Below are 14,967 nucleotides of genomic sequence, written 5' to 3' on the forward strand. Positions count from 1 at the left end.
TTGACTTCTTAGGTAGAGAGTGCCCCAATTCTCAGTGCCCAAAGGTCTTGAGATACGCTGTCGTGGATATGGCAAGGTGCACATTCTGGGGCAGTACAGGACAAATCCCTGTCTCATGCTCAATTAATCAAATGTGTGTTATTAGTGTGTCTGAACTGGGGCAACTTATACTGTATTCAACTTATCTATTGCTATAAGGGTTGCTGAAAGTCAGAGAAGCACCATTACATTTTCATATATGTGTGTGTGTAAGACCCGGAAAGTATAGCTGTCCCTTCTTCCCGAACACTCACACGTCCAGCTGTGTCCTTCTCCTCTTCCCTGTAGCTCTCCTGCCAACTAGCTGGGCATTCCTTCTCATTCATTGGGGATTTGCCTTCTGACTTATAGTTGTTGTTGTTGGTGTTTTATCTCATCATCGTGAAATCTACCCCCTAACTTAGTTCTATAAGCTTCTCATTTCAACAAGCTTTCACTCACCTTCTTCCAGCGCCCCACTCCCATAATCACCATCAGAACCCTCACATCAGTAGAATCTGCACTGCTCAGAAATCTCCATTTCAAACCAGTCACCCTCTAAAATACCACAATCTATTTTTTTTTTCAGATTCACTCACCACAATTCTTTGAATTCAATCCCTCTAATCCCTTGATCCCACATCTTTCTCCTGATCCATCAGCCCCCTTCTGTCTTCTCATCATCCCTCATTTAATGCAAATCCTAGAGTCGATCTTCCTGCCATGTCCTTGCATTTCCTTCTGTTATTTACTCCTGGCTGGCCAGCCTGGATCCTCACTGAAGTTCCCTCTGCCTTCTCTGGGCCTGTCCTGAGCCGCTCCAAGTTGCTGATTAACAACCACCCGACAAAGCTTCATTTAAAGTCTCAATCTCAAGCCATACGGACACTTGTTCTCCTGACATACCTGTCATGCTTTCCTAGGTAACTTCCCCATTTCCTGAAATGACATTTCATACCTTCTTCTGTCTGCACATCTCCTACACACTCTCCCCTGAATCCTGGCTAATGAGGGAGCCTCAAACTCCCTGAGAGAATAGCAGCCAGAGAGGAATGTGTTGGTTCATCTTCTCACCCAATCTAGAAACACTTCTGAATTGGCACCTGGCTTCTGCTTCCTTTCTCCTGAAGGGGAGAAAACCTCTCTCTCCTAACAATAACATTCCTCCTCTGGATGAGCTCATCGCTCAAGGAGTTTGTTCCTTTAATTATCATCTTCTGCATAATCACATCATCAGAGTCCCTCCCTCTCCAAAGCTTCCTTTATCTTTTTTATTTATTTAAATTTTTATTCATTGATTTGAGAGAGAGAGGGATCTATTTAGTGTTCTGCTTATGGATGCATTCACGGTTGCTTCTTGTATGTGCCCTGACCAGGGATCAAACCTGAAACCTTGGTATATCTGGACAACACTCTAACCAACTGAGCTCCCTGGACAAGGCTCACTCTTCCTTTGTGTTTTTGTATTTGTGGTGGGAGATGAGAGAGTATAATTTATATTAAAGCCCACATATACAAATAACCTCCCAGAAACTTATTTTGTGTTCTGTTCCAGTCAATCCTCACCCCCACAGGCAAACATTGTTCTGGTTTCTATCACTTTAAATTAATGTTTCCTGCTTTTGGACTTTACGTAAATAAAATTGTACAGTAGGTACTCTTTTGTATCTTGCTTCTTTTGTTCAATTTAATACTTTGAGATTAATCCACGTGGTTGTGTATATCAGTAGTTTCCTTGCTGAGTAGTATTCCATTGTATGAATATGCCACAATTTGCTTACCTACTCATCTGTTGATGGAAATTTAGGCTGTTTCCAGGTTTGGGCTACTATAAATTAGGCTGCTCTGGATATTCTTGCACAAATCCTTTTGTGGGCATATGTTTCATTTTATGCATTTCATTTTTGATCATAAAATGGCTTATGCTTAACTCCATAAAAAACTGCCAAACAGCTCTTTAAAAGTGGCTGCACCACTTTGCATTCTCAGGAAAGCGGTGTATGAGAGTCCCAGGTGCTTCACCGCCCCGCCAGATTTAGGATCATCAGCCTTTTTTATCTTCGTGATTCCAGTGATGCAAGAAGTGCTCAGCACAGTGCCTGGCATAAAGTTCGCCCTCCAAAGAGGTTAGCTATTATTATCAGGGTAAATGCTCGAACATTCTAAATAAAGGGCATCTAAGTTTCTTCTCTCTTATAGCCATTTTACCCTTGTTTTTGTTGTAAGCCCTCCAAAGCCCACATTACAATAACCTCCAGTGTTGACCATGAATCTGTTTACATATTATGTTTAAAGAGATGCCCACATCTACCCAAGTACCGTCTTGCCTTTATAAAGAGGACAGCGCAGAGACATCACCAATGGCTCCCACGATAAACAGCAAGTGCTCAATGAACAGCACAGCTTCACCTTTCTCCTGCAGCTGCCGAGAATGTAACTTTCCACCCTACAAACTCTGGGCTGTGTTCCCACAGCCTGGGGATTGCATTCTCTTTAGAGCTAGGCTTTGCCCTTCTGACAACAGCAGGTCTGGACCACCAGCACCTTATCCAGTCTGCACACCTGGGTGTCCCCCCTCTAAGCACAGCTTCTGGGGGGCGCCGGGAGGGGGAGAAGGGGGATCCTTGCGCTCAGAAACGGAAGTCTGAGCCGGACGAAACACGTGCTGGTCTCTGGGTGGCAGAGCAAGCAGCTCCCTCGCAGCTGCTCCAGAGCAAACTACCAAGGGACCCACTCCTTTTGGCAAAGCCTGCACCCCAAGTCCTCCTCCTGTTCCCACATTGTTCTCCGCCCCCTGCCGGGGCTTAATTATCTCCTTCAGCTCCCTCCCCACTGGCATCCTGCCGGGCCGCGCGGAGCGCTCCGCTGCGCACGGCACCGCTGGCGGCGGCCGGAGGGGGCGGCGCGGCGGCGGGAGCGCGGCGCACGGGGGTCCAAGATGCCCGAGAATGGATCCTTCCGCAACTGCTGCGAGGCGGGCGGGCGGGCCTTGCGCCCGGGCTGGCCCGGAGAGGGCGGCGGGCAGCCGTCCGGGTACCCTCGGCCTCCCTGGGTGGCGCCCGCTCTGTTCTCGGTGCTCGTCTTCACCACCGTGGTGGACGTCCTGGGCAACCTGCTGGTCATCCTCTCGGTGCTCAGGAACCGCAAGCTCCGGAACTACGCAGGTGAGCGCCACGCCCGCTTCTGGGCTCAGGCGGTCCCCTGGCCCTTGACCTCGCAATCCGCCGCCCAGTCCCTCCTCGGTGCCAGGGTCCCCCGTTCGTTTCTCTCTAATCTAGTCCCCAAGTTTGGTCATGAACTCAAAAGTTAGTATGAGTTGCTGCCTTCCCCTCCGACGTGCGGCTCTGACGCTCGCCTCCTGGAGTTGCTGAGGGCGCACTTGGCGCACCAGTGCTGGCATGACTTGGGGGAAGTTTTTCTTGCGCCCTTGGTGGCGGGGCGCAGGATCTGTGGGTACCCACGCGGCTGGACAGCCTCGCCCTCCCTGGAGCTGCAGCTTGTGCCGGTCCAGATTGGGCCCCCCTCTGGCCACAGAGATCTCAGGATCTTGAATACTTCTCACTCTCCCCTCCAGCGCTGCGGCTTTAAGCAATAGGTGCTTAGAAAATATTTGCTAAGACAATGAGTGAATTAATGGAAGCATTCCGGTGGTTTTGTGTCAGGAACTTAATCTCCAGGCCATTTGAAGATCCAGTTCCAACCCAGAGAGCGCAAATGCAGAAATCTGCAGGCTCTGCCTGGACCCAGCTGGGTTGCTTTGAGATGGTGTGTTTTGGTTGTTTATTTGTTGGTTTGCTTTTGTCCTGAGGACAGGGCATTCGTGAGATTGAAGGAGGATTAAAACAATGATTTGGCCAAATAGTGCTGCCAGCCTTGAAAATATTTCCCCCCTTCCAGCCCACTCTCGTTTCTGTTTCCCCATTCTCAGGTCTGCAAGGGGACACAACCAGAGAGAGGGAGGGAGTAGTGAACTCTGGCCCTGGAGGGTCCTGGGAGTGTGCTGACCATTTCTGCTTGGGAAGAAGCTCAATGACCTGTGTGTCAATTTGTAATTTCCCAGTTTGGGCCTTAGAGGCTACTCATACACTGGCGTGAGTTAAAATGAAAAGATAACAGCAGAAAGCCAACCATATAGCTTAACATGCGTTCCTAAGGAGCTAGACTGTTCAGAATGGCCATTTTTAGTCAATGGTTCTATGTTTACATTTCGGGTGGCCCTGTGACTCTAGGATTTTTATCTAAAGAACAAACAAACAACAAAAGTGAGCTTCTGTCCCTACTATGGAAAACAATATCTTAAGAAGTAAGCTTTCTAACTCAGCCCTTTCAGTAGCGGTGGCTAGTATTATTTGGAATATTTTCAAGATATTATTGTATCCTTTGAGGAAAAGCCTGTATATTAGGAAAGATTATGATTCGAAAGCTGTATTTAATACTGTCCATCACATCGTCTATTTGCAGCAGCCACAAACATTCATTTCCTTCACAGAGGGACAGGGGCAAGCAGGGCCGTGCCCTCCAGGTTCTGACACTGGCCACCTCTCTCCCTGACGGATGGGGTGTTGAGAGCAGGCCTGGTGGGGCTGTGGCCCTGCTCAGTACTGGGGGCCGCCTGCCATGAGAGAGGTGGTGGCTGAGGGCGGAGTGTGCCGCTTCCGCTCTTCTGTCCTGCTGGCCTTTTCTGCCCTCCTAGCAGGGCTCACAGAAACCTTCGTGATTTGAGAGCATGGTCGGAGCAGGTCATGCGTGTGTTACATTCCTGGCACGTCCTCTATTCCATCCTTCCTGCCTCCTGTTGAGTCTGTACAGCTCAGCACCAGAAAATAAAAATTTAACACTATATCTACAGGACATTGATTCCTCACGCACTGGGGACTGCTCTAGGCATGCAATTTAACCAGTTCTTATTTTACCACTGGCTTTATTAATGATAGTAATGAAAAATCATAGTATTGACTTAAAATAATGTTGGCAGAGTGAGATTTCAGAAGGTGCTTAAAAACTTAACTTTGAGCCGAAACCGGTTTGGCTCAGTGGATAGAGCGTCGGTCTTCGGACTGAAGGGTCCCATGTTCGATTCCGGTCAAGGGCATGTACATGGGTTGCGGGCACAGCCCCGGTGGGGGGGTGTGCAGGAGGCGGCTGGTCTATGTTTCTCTCTCATCGATGTTTCTAGCTCTCTATCCCTCTCCCTTCCTCTTTGTAAAAAGTCAATAAAATATATTTAAAAAACAAAAACAAAAAAAACTTAACTTTGAGCCCGGCAGGTGTGGCTCAGTGGTTGAGTGTCAACCCATGAACCAGAAGGTCATGGTTTGATTCCCACTCAGGGCACATGCCTGAGTTGCAGGCTTGATTCCCCATCCAGTCGGGGGGGGGGGGGGGGGGGGGGCGGGTGCAGGAGGCAATCAACCATTCTCTCTTATTGATGTTTCTACCTCTCTCTTCCTCTCCCTTCCTCTTAAAATATTTATATAGTTTAAAAACTGAATTTTGGCCCAAACCTGTTTGGCTCAGTGGATAGAGCATTGGCCTGCTAACTGAAGGGTCCCAGGTTCGATTCTGGTCAAGGGCATGTACCTTGGTTATGGGCACATCCCCAGTTGGGGGTGTGCAGGAGGCAGCTGAATCGATGTTTCTCTCTCATTGATGTTTCTAACTCTCTATCCCTCTCCCTTCCTCTCTGTAAAAAATCAATAAAATATATTTAAAAAAACCAAAAAACAAAACAAAACTGAATTTTGAATAGTTAGCACCATTCATTCCACTATTAATCAGGTCTTCTCTTACTAAAGAGTTTGGGTTTCCTTTAAGAAACACCTATCTCAGACCTTTCTGTAATTAAGTCTGGTTCCTTAATTCTTGGTGTTAAGAAGATAGGCATGACAATGAGAACACGTATTTCCGATAACCAAGGCACACAGTTCATATTAAGGCCATAGCATCTTTCATAGCAGACATCAGTATCCTTTACCTGACTATTACAAACCCAGTTTCTCTGTGGGGCAGACCCCTGTCATTCTTAACAGGGCTGTTCCTGATGGCAGGGTAAGTGGTCAGCATCATTGTCCTCTTCTTTTTTTTTTTTTCAGGACTGCCCTGTCTGCCGCTTCTATTGCTGCAGGCGTTGGGTTGACTTTTTCAGAGGTGGAACTAGAGAAAGGCAGATAGGAGGGATGGGGAGTGGGGGGGTGGGGAGGGGGGAGACAGATGCAGAGAACTGACTGTACTTAGAAGGTCAGGCCAGGCATATACTCACTCTGCTGTCTTCTCAGAGCCTCGCACAGCACACTTGGCACAGGGTTGGCATCTCATCCTTCTCAGGGTGTGCTTCCTGGGTACCTGTCCCACTTGGGGCGCTCCTGACAGCAGCTGAGGACTTTCCTTGTACCTGGCACTGCTACTCTTACCCCAGACTAGACCTCCCCAATGTCAGTCCCTGGATTTTTACTATCTCTTCCTTCCCATGCTGTTCTGGAACCTTCCTCCATCAAAGTCCTTCTCTCTTTTCTGTGTTTTTAATGTCTGCCTCTTTCCCTTTAGCCAACACATACACACACATACAGGGGTCTCCAGTGTTTAAAAGATAAAGAAACTCTCCTTCATTTTTATGTCTCCTTCTACCTTCCTTCCCTTCTCAGCAGACATCTATATATATAAAAGCCTAAGCGACCCAACAACCGAAAGACCGGTCGCTATGCTAAGCACTGACCACCAGGGGACAGACGCTCAAAGCAGGAGCTTCCCCCTGGTGGTCAGTGCGCTCCCACAGGAGGGGGACGATGTTCAGCCAGAAGCCGGGCTCATGGCTGGCGAGAGCACTGGCGGTGGCAGGAGCCTCTCCTGCCTCCACAGCAGGGCTAAGGATGTCTGCCTGCCGGCTTAGGCGGGAGCGGGCCTAAGCCATCAGGTGGACATCCCCCGATGACTCCCAGACTGTGAGAGGGCACAGGCCGGGCTGAGGCCCCCGCCCCCCACCAGAGTGCACGAATGTCATGCACCAGGCCTCTAGTAAGCAAATCAATAGGCTGGCCCTGGACAAAGGCTCTTGAGAGGTGTGGAGGAACTGTTGAATTGACCCAGAGTCCTTGCCCTCCAGGCGTTACAGGGTAAGGAGAGCCTCCTTCATCGTGGGGCTCTGTCCTACTGCTGACCTCCCATGGAGATGCCTCTAGGTGACAGGTGTCTTTGGACTGCTGAGTTTGTCGGGTTTGGAGTGCTTGTTATCAGAGGAAGACCCAACTTGGCTAACGTGGAGTCCCTCCCTGAGGTTGCCTGAGCTCTCCAACCTCACAATTCATTTCTGAATACAGGACCTTATTATCTCTTCCCGAGCAAAAATGAACACATTTTTAATCCCATAATTACATCTTTAGCCAAATAATCATGAAAGCTCATAATCTTCTTTAATTCTTACAGTGTAGCTCTCCATAGCCCAGGGATATGAAGACTTTCAGGTTTGACTGCCTTTTCCCCCACCCCAGAAAGTTGGATTCTGTATTAGCATGATACACTGCAAAACTGAGAAGATACTGATGTTGTTCTTACGTCTCACCATTCTACATATTTATTGCTGAAAGAGTAGAAGTTAGGGAGCTGGGAAGTAAATTCCAAATTCTCAGTTCTTAAGGATCTTATAGGCACCTCTTACCTTCTTTATCCCCCTCCTCACCACCGCCTTCTCACAGCTTATCTCACAGGCATCCTACCTAGTCCAGCACTCTGCATCCTACTCCAACACTTTGAACCTCTGTCTTGTTCTTCCTATGCAACTAATCATAATAGAAAGACACCAATCCTAAATAATAGCTGATATTACTATGTACTTATTATGTGTCATATACAAATCTCATTTGAAAGAACGAGGGAGAGGAAAAGAACGAAAAAAACAACCCTGCACAATCCCCCATCGAAGGCCATATCTTTCTAAGTCCACTCTACTCTCCTTCCCTTGAAGGTGGAACCTACAGCACAAAAGTTTATTCTCCAACATGCAACAGAATTTGCCCCTGCTGATATCACTGTTGGTCTCCTAACTGCCAAGCTAAATGGGAATTTTTCTCTTCTTCCTCACTTTTGGAGATGACCAGGAAACAACACCATTGCCCTTAATCCACTTGACATTTCTTTTTGTTGGTTTCTCCTCCTCCTCCTCCTCCTCCTCCTCCTCCTCCTCCTCCTCCTCCTCTTCTTCTTCTTCTTCTTCTTCTTCTTCTTCTTCTTCTTCTTCTTCTTCGCACTTTTTCTCTGTGTGGCTATAGGCAATTCACATAATTCATGTGTTGGATTTTTGATCTAGAAAATGGAAATCACCCTCTGAACATTAAGGGACTCTGTTGAGAAATGTGAGTCTATTTATATAAATACACATCAGGAACTTTAAGATGCTTTACCAATTGTTTTGTTATGACATATAATTAAGGTAATAAAATGCTACTCTTAAGAGTCTCCAAGTGATCTCTTTTGATGATTCTGGCAGAATGTTTTGTAATAAAGTTACTTTTTTTTTTTTTAATGAATGCTTAAGCTCTTAAACATATTTTCTTATTTTAAGGAGTTAAAATATCCCCTATCATATTTTTATTTACACTATTAGCTTGCTTTGCCATCCTTTCCTTCATTAATTAAAGTGAAGTTAGATTTCAGTTCAGCCCTTATGACCCATCCACATGCTCTAGGATTTTCATAAATAATGTGATTTTTTAGGAAAATAATTCCTGCCCTCAAATAACTTGGGAATCGAATTAACAGCTTACATTAACATAAAAGACATTGTTTTAGTATTTGTAAGAAAATCAACTTTTTGATAAATGATCTGTTCACAATGATTTCACTTGCCTATCCTTAGAAAGTAATAAAGATGATCTCACTTTCATTTCTTATGCCCTTTCCCATACAAGATCCTATTTGAGGGGTCCTATTTGTGGGATGAAGGCAGCTGCTGCAGGGTCTTGGTGGTTTTGTCCAGCTTCTTAAATTACCCTGCATAAGTAGCTCCATCCCCCGACACTACCCCCAGTCCCACGCCAGCTTATTTATTCCCCACTTTTCCCACCATCTCCTTCTGGCCTTCCTCCCAGCTCTCACCACACTGAAGGGCCACTGTTTCTGTGTCTGCTCCCTCAACAGCACAGTTGGCTTCTCAGCGGTAGGGGCCGTGTCTTTCATTCATCACTGTGCCTACCCAAGCACGGTAGGTACTCAATACTGTAACTGTATTACATATTTGAATGGGTGGGAGATAGAAAAGACCTCAAGGCACCGGAAGTTTAATCGTGTTAGAAATAATAGACCATCTGTTGACTTCCTTATCATAATCCTCACTGCATCTTGTTTTTATTTAAGTACCTCCTCTCTGAGACCCTGAGCTTTGTAAAGGGAGGGAGTGTGCCTATCTTGCTCACCACGTTTCCCTGAGCCCTGGCATAGGCAGAGCCAGTACCTAGCAGATACTCAGCAATATTTATTGAGTAAATTACTCAATGACTGTGTATTTCTACACAGTGACAAGTGACAATTTAAATCCAACAAACTCTTCTCCCGGGCATGCAGGGTGGGCACGAGGATGAGAGGTAAGGGCTTAGAGGTAGCTTTGTCTTCCAGGCTTCTCCTATCTGATGGAAACTAGGTAGCTCAACACTCACTGGCTCTTTCCCAGTTTACCAGGTCCTCAACAAGAAATAGGTTTCCCAGAAAGAAGGAGAGAGGAGGGGACAGGAGAGGGAATCGGTAATCGTGATGGTTGATATGTGAAGGGTTGTGCTTTGTGTGTGAATGTGGAAGGGAATTACATATTAGTAAACAGAACCCTGTTGTCTGTGTTTGCTAATACGCCCTGCCTGATGGAGGAAAATGGAAATAAGCCGCACCGGGACTTGTGACATAAATATTCATCAGAAGCCTGTGCACGGGGTGCTGACCAGGGCTGTGTGCATCCTGGTTGATTCCTCACCTGTCTGGGGAAGAAATGGATAGAGAACCGGGTCTTTCCTTGACTGTCATCCAGATAGGACCTGACTTCTTACAGATGGGAGACAAAACCAGAATTTTATTCGCCTGACTTAGAATGATGTCAAGAAAGCCAGAAGACAGTATGACATCTGGGCAGATAACTGTACAGCATGAACTCGTTGATTTCAGCCTTTTAAGAACAGCCGGAGTAATAGGGGAGAGTAATTGAATCACTTTCCACGTGGAGTTGGATGTGTTCTCCCCACTATTTACCAGCTGTTTGCCAGCCTTTGGGGCATTACGAGGGGATGAGCCACATTAACATGGCAGAGCTTGACTCACTTTCCTGGGGAAACAGCTGGACGGGCTTGCACCGGCTCCCAGCAGCTGTTGACTTTCTCTCCAGGTACTGGCAAGTACCAAAAGCTTGTTTGCTGCTTAGCAGGCCTGGCAGAGACCAATATTCCTGTGCTGGAAAGAAGCGGTTTTCCTCATCAAAACAGCCGTGTGGCATGTGCATGAGGAGGAGGAAGGAGGCCTTCCAAAGGCAAGGAGGGAACCGATGAAGGAATCATCACAGAGAAAGACGTTCATTAACTCTCCCAAGTTCACGTGGGCGCAAAGTGGCCGAACTGAGATTATCCCAAGTCACTCCAACTCCCAGCGCCAACTCCAAATGTCACAGGGACATTTAAAATTCAGCTGAAAGCAAGAACTGTGAGAAGGGAAATCCCCCCAATCTTTTGGGACCAAATGAGGTCTGAGTAGGGGAGTCAGAGACAGAGCTTACCAGTGGAGACAGCCAACAAGGCCGGGAATTAAATGGAGAAGCAGGAGACCCCTCCACACCCCAGGAAAACCCTCAGATGTGCATCGCTTGCTTTGCAGAATCAACCAGAAAGAACACGACGGGCTTGATCCCGTTGCGTAAATAGATTTCCTAAAATAGTAGCTTGGGCGGAATCCTGCAGGTCAATCTGAGGCCAGAGTCTCCTTTACCATCAACCTCTATGTGAACGTCTCAAGAGACAGGGACACTCACTACCTCACAAACTCTCCAGTTGTCTAGATCAGTGGTCGGCAAACTGCGGCTCGCTAGCCACATGCGGCTCTTGGGCCCCTTGAGTTTTTAGCAAAGGCGAGCTTAGGAGTACCCTAATTAAGTTAATAACAATGTACCTACCTATATAGTTTAAGTTTAAAAAATTTGGCTCTCAAAAGAAATTTCAAGCGTTGTACTGTTGATATTTGGCTCTGTTGACTAATGAGTTTGCCGACCACTGGTCTAGATGATCTCTTTCTCTCCTCTACATCCTGTCTCCCTCAAGCCCTAACCTAGTTATCTGGACTTAGGAGTAGCGGGTCCTGAGAACTCCCAGGGAGCTAACAGATTTCTTTTCTGTTGGTTCTGAGTGGGGTTGACCCCAAACCTCTGAGGCCAAAATAGGCCCTTCAGGAAGGCTGCCTGTAGGTCTTCTAGGTTGCCACGGGCACATGGAGCATGTCCCATGGAAACTTTGTTGAGATGGGGCGAGAATGTGTGTTGGGACAGGGGAGGGCTGAAGAACCTTGTAGGTTCTTAACTGCAAGTTGGAGTCCACCTCACCTAAAGGTCTGACTCAGAGGAACCCCCAGCTGGGTAGCTCTGAGGCTCCCTTTATCTGAATCCTTTTGAAGCCAGACCACAGCCCGGCCTCTCTGATCACTGTGCTTTTTGGACTCTTCCCATCTGCCTGACCCTTGGGTCCCTGGGCTGGTCACATCGGCCTCTGGAGCGCAGAGCAGATGCACGGTGGCAATGGGGCATCAGTGTCCTTGCCACGTTGGAGAGTCCCCCCTGCGAATGCATTCCTCCTGCCCTCTGTGGTCAGCCACTCTTCACCATGTGGCAAGAGGGCAGAGGATTTGAAACACTGTGTCCAGCACCCAGTGTGTCCCCGAGGGCCTCTGCTGGTGGGAGAGTGTCTTTTGAGCTCACAGTAGGGGCTCAGAGAAGACGACACTTGGTGCATAAAACAAACGGCATTAGAAACTTTATGTTGTCCAAACAGTCAGGTTTTCGGTGCTTCATTCATGAGTCAGTGTTTGTTTGGAAACAGAGACTGTGTTCTTTTGGATTAAGTCCTGTCTCCTCCCTGGGATGCTGGCCCAGAACATGCCTACAACATACTGATCGATGGTTGTTGAGGTTTACCGAGGCTCTCCCTAGATGGCTGAGCTTGGTGATGCTGGAGAATGTTCTATTCAGAGGCGGGAGGCAGTTCAGGAAGCGAGGGAATGTGCAGGCACAGCTGGGAGGCCCGTGGATGCTGTGAGACGGGGAGCATCCACAGCCCCTCCCCTCCATGGAACTGGACTCTGAGCCACCAAGCCAGGTGTCTGCAGCATGGCAACATGGCTTCATTTAGGCCCCAGATAAGGCAGACAGGGGAACACCAGAACTCATCGTTCCCGTTCTCAAAACCTTTCTTCCCTGCCACCTGCAAAATGCAATTCACATTTAGAAAAATGAATTAAAAACTCTTGGAAAGTGCCTGCTAACAAGTGGGGAGAGGATGCAGAAGGAAACTGTTAGAGAGATATGTGGGAGATGGGCAGGAAGAGGGGAGGGATGGCAAGTCCATACTCCTGATTCTCAGATTCTTCTCCCCAGAATCCTTGCCGGAGTTAAATGGATCAAAACCACGGAGCATCTGTGCCTGTCATGAAACCAGTTACCATTCGTGAGCACCCGCTGTGCTCCCAAGCATGATGAATCATTATTTAATTCTCACAGCTACAGTATAAAGTAGCATCAGTATCCCCAGTTTACAAATGAGAAAAATAAGTCTCAGAGAGTCTGAGCAACTGCTTCAGCCACACAGTTAGTGAACAGGGGTGCAGTTGGAACCCAGAACTCCGTGTCCCTTAAAGCCACGTAGTTTCCACTCCCAATACTAACAGTAACCCAGTTAGCTACTATGGAGTAACTGAACAAAGAATAGAACATTCTACAGAATAGAAATCGCGAGGTCTCCTCCTGACTCCTACTTCCTGTTTCCCGTTCCAGGTAATTTGTTCTTGGTGAGTCTGGCGTTGGCTGACCTGGTGGTGGCCTTGTACCCCTACCCACTCATCCTCATGGCCATCTTCCATGACGGCTGGGCCCTGGGGGAGGCGCACTGCAAGGCCAGTGCCTTTGTGATGGGCCTGAGCGTCATCTGCTCCGTCTTCAACATTACTGCCATTGCCATCAACCGCTACTGCTACATCTGCCACAGCGTGGCCTACACCCGGATCTACCGGCACTGGCACACCCCGCTCTACATCTGCCTCGTCTGGCTCCTCACCGTGGTGGCCTTGGTGCCCAACTTTTTCGTGGGGTCCCTGGAGTATGACCCACGCATCTACTCCTGCACCTTTATCCAGACGACCAGTACCCAGTACACCGTGGCGGTGGTGGCCATCCACTTCCTCCTCCCCATGGCTGTCGTGTCCTTCTGTTACCTGCGCATCTGGCTGCTGGTGCTCCAGGCCCGCAGGAAGGCCAAGTCCGAGAGGAGGCTGCGCCTGCGGCCCAGTGACATCCGGAGCTTTCTCACCATGTTCGTGGTGTTTGTCATCTTCGCCATCTGCTGGGCCCCGCTGAACTGCATCGGCCTTGCTGTGGCTGTCAGCCCGGAAGAAATGGCTCCTCGGGTGCCGGAAGGGCTCTTTGTCACGAGCTACTTCCTGGCTTACTTCAACAGCTGCCTCAATGCCATCATCTATGGGCTCCTGAACCAGAACTTCCGAAGGGAGTACAAGAAGATTGTCTCGGTCCTCTGGAACCCGTGGTTCTGCTTTCAGGACACTTCCAGGGGCAGCCACACTGAGGGGCAACAGGGCCAGGATCTACCTGTTGTTAATGCCCAGCACCCCGTCCAGGCAGACGCTCTCTAGCCTGGATCTGAGACACACTGGCTGGGCGGCAAACTCAGCACTGGTAGGAGTGAATCTGCCCCAAAGGGTGAGATCAGACACTCTGCTGTGCTGTCCTGTTAGCATGACAGCACATGACTTGTGGAACTTCATCCTGTGGACAGAAGCCTGTTACCACCCTTGGTTCAAGCTGGTCAACGGACAACTACAGGTACTGGGGGCCATGTCCCACTGAGCATAGGCCTGGACCTGGCAGACACTCAGTGGTGCATTCAAGGCTTGACGTCTACAAGGTCTAAAGAAGAGACAGAATAAGAAAGGCCTGGGGCAGAAGAAGCCAATTCTTTCCCATCGGGTGCTCTCAATCCCTTAGTCTCCTTGCTGCTTTCTCTTTTCCCCTCTGAGGGGTGGCAGGAATGGAGATCTTCCAGTCAGCAAGAATGAAAGAGCAGGCTCTGCAGAACTGAAAGGTGAGTAGCTGTGTAGGGACCTCAGGGGGCTGGGGTGAGTGCAGAGGGCAAGCGGTCTACATTCTCCCTCCCTGACCTTCCCTACACATGCATGCATGCACCTGTACACACACCATCATATATACATTGTACATGCCACCACATCATACTATAGTAAGCGTAAAAATATCTATGATGTTAACACCTTCAGAAAATTTGACATATGATGTTTTGAAGCTTGCTGTCAATACAACAAAATAGCATACATATCAAATTGCATATATATCAACATATGTGTAACTCCACCTGTTGAAAAAAAATCCGCATTATTAGTTGGTACACCTAGTATATGTGATATGTATATATGTTCACATCACACTATACATGGACACATACCACAGATGAGCTGCACATCATTCTTCATGCGCTTGAAACACAAAGTCTGCCTGGTTTCCTTGCCTGATTTCACCAAGTTCAGTTGAGGGACTTGCGACAAGTTCCCTAACCTCAGTATTTCTCAGTTCCTCGCCTTAAAATGGGATCATCCAGTTCCTCGTAGGGTAGTTGTGATGAACTGCGGAGGACAATGCCTGACACACGGCTAGCACCGAGTAATCACTGGTTTTTACTCTGATTCTGACTATACAAA

General features: G+C 48.0%; 1 protein-coding gene across 1 annotated transcript; it reads left to right on the forward strand.

The window, feature by feature from the left end:
• Nucleotides 1–2,956: 2,956 nt before the first annotated feature.
• On the forward strand, nt 2,957–13,890 carry MTNR1B (melatonin receptor 1B; the record flags this gene model as incomplete). The annotated part of the gene is made up of 2 exons (XM_079789521.1): nt 2,957–3,182; nt 13,019–13,890. 2 exons carry the CDS (start codon nt 2,957–2,959, stop codon nt 13,888–13,890), a joined length of 1,098 nt encoding a protein of 365 aa, XP_079645647.1.
• Nucleotides 13,891–14,967: the final 1,077 nt, after the last annotated feature.

This window comes from Cnephaeus nilssonii (assembly GCF_951640355.1).
Source record: "Cnephaeus nilssonii genome assembly, chromosome: 13".
Lineage (NCBI taxonomy): Eukaryota > Metazoa > Chordata > Mammalia > Chiroptera > Vespertilionidae > Cnephaeus > Cnephaeus nilssonii.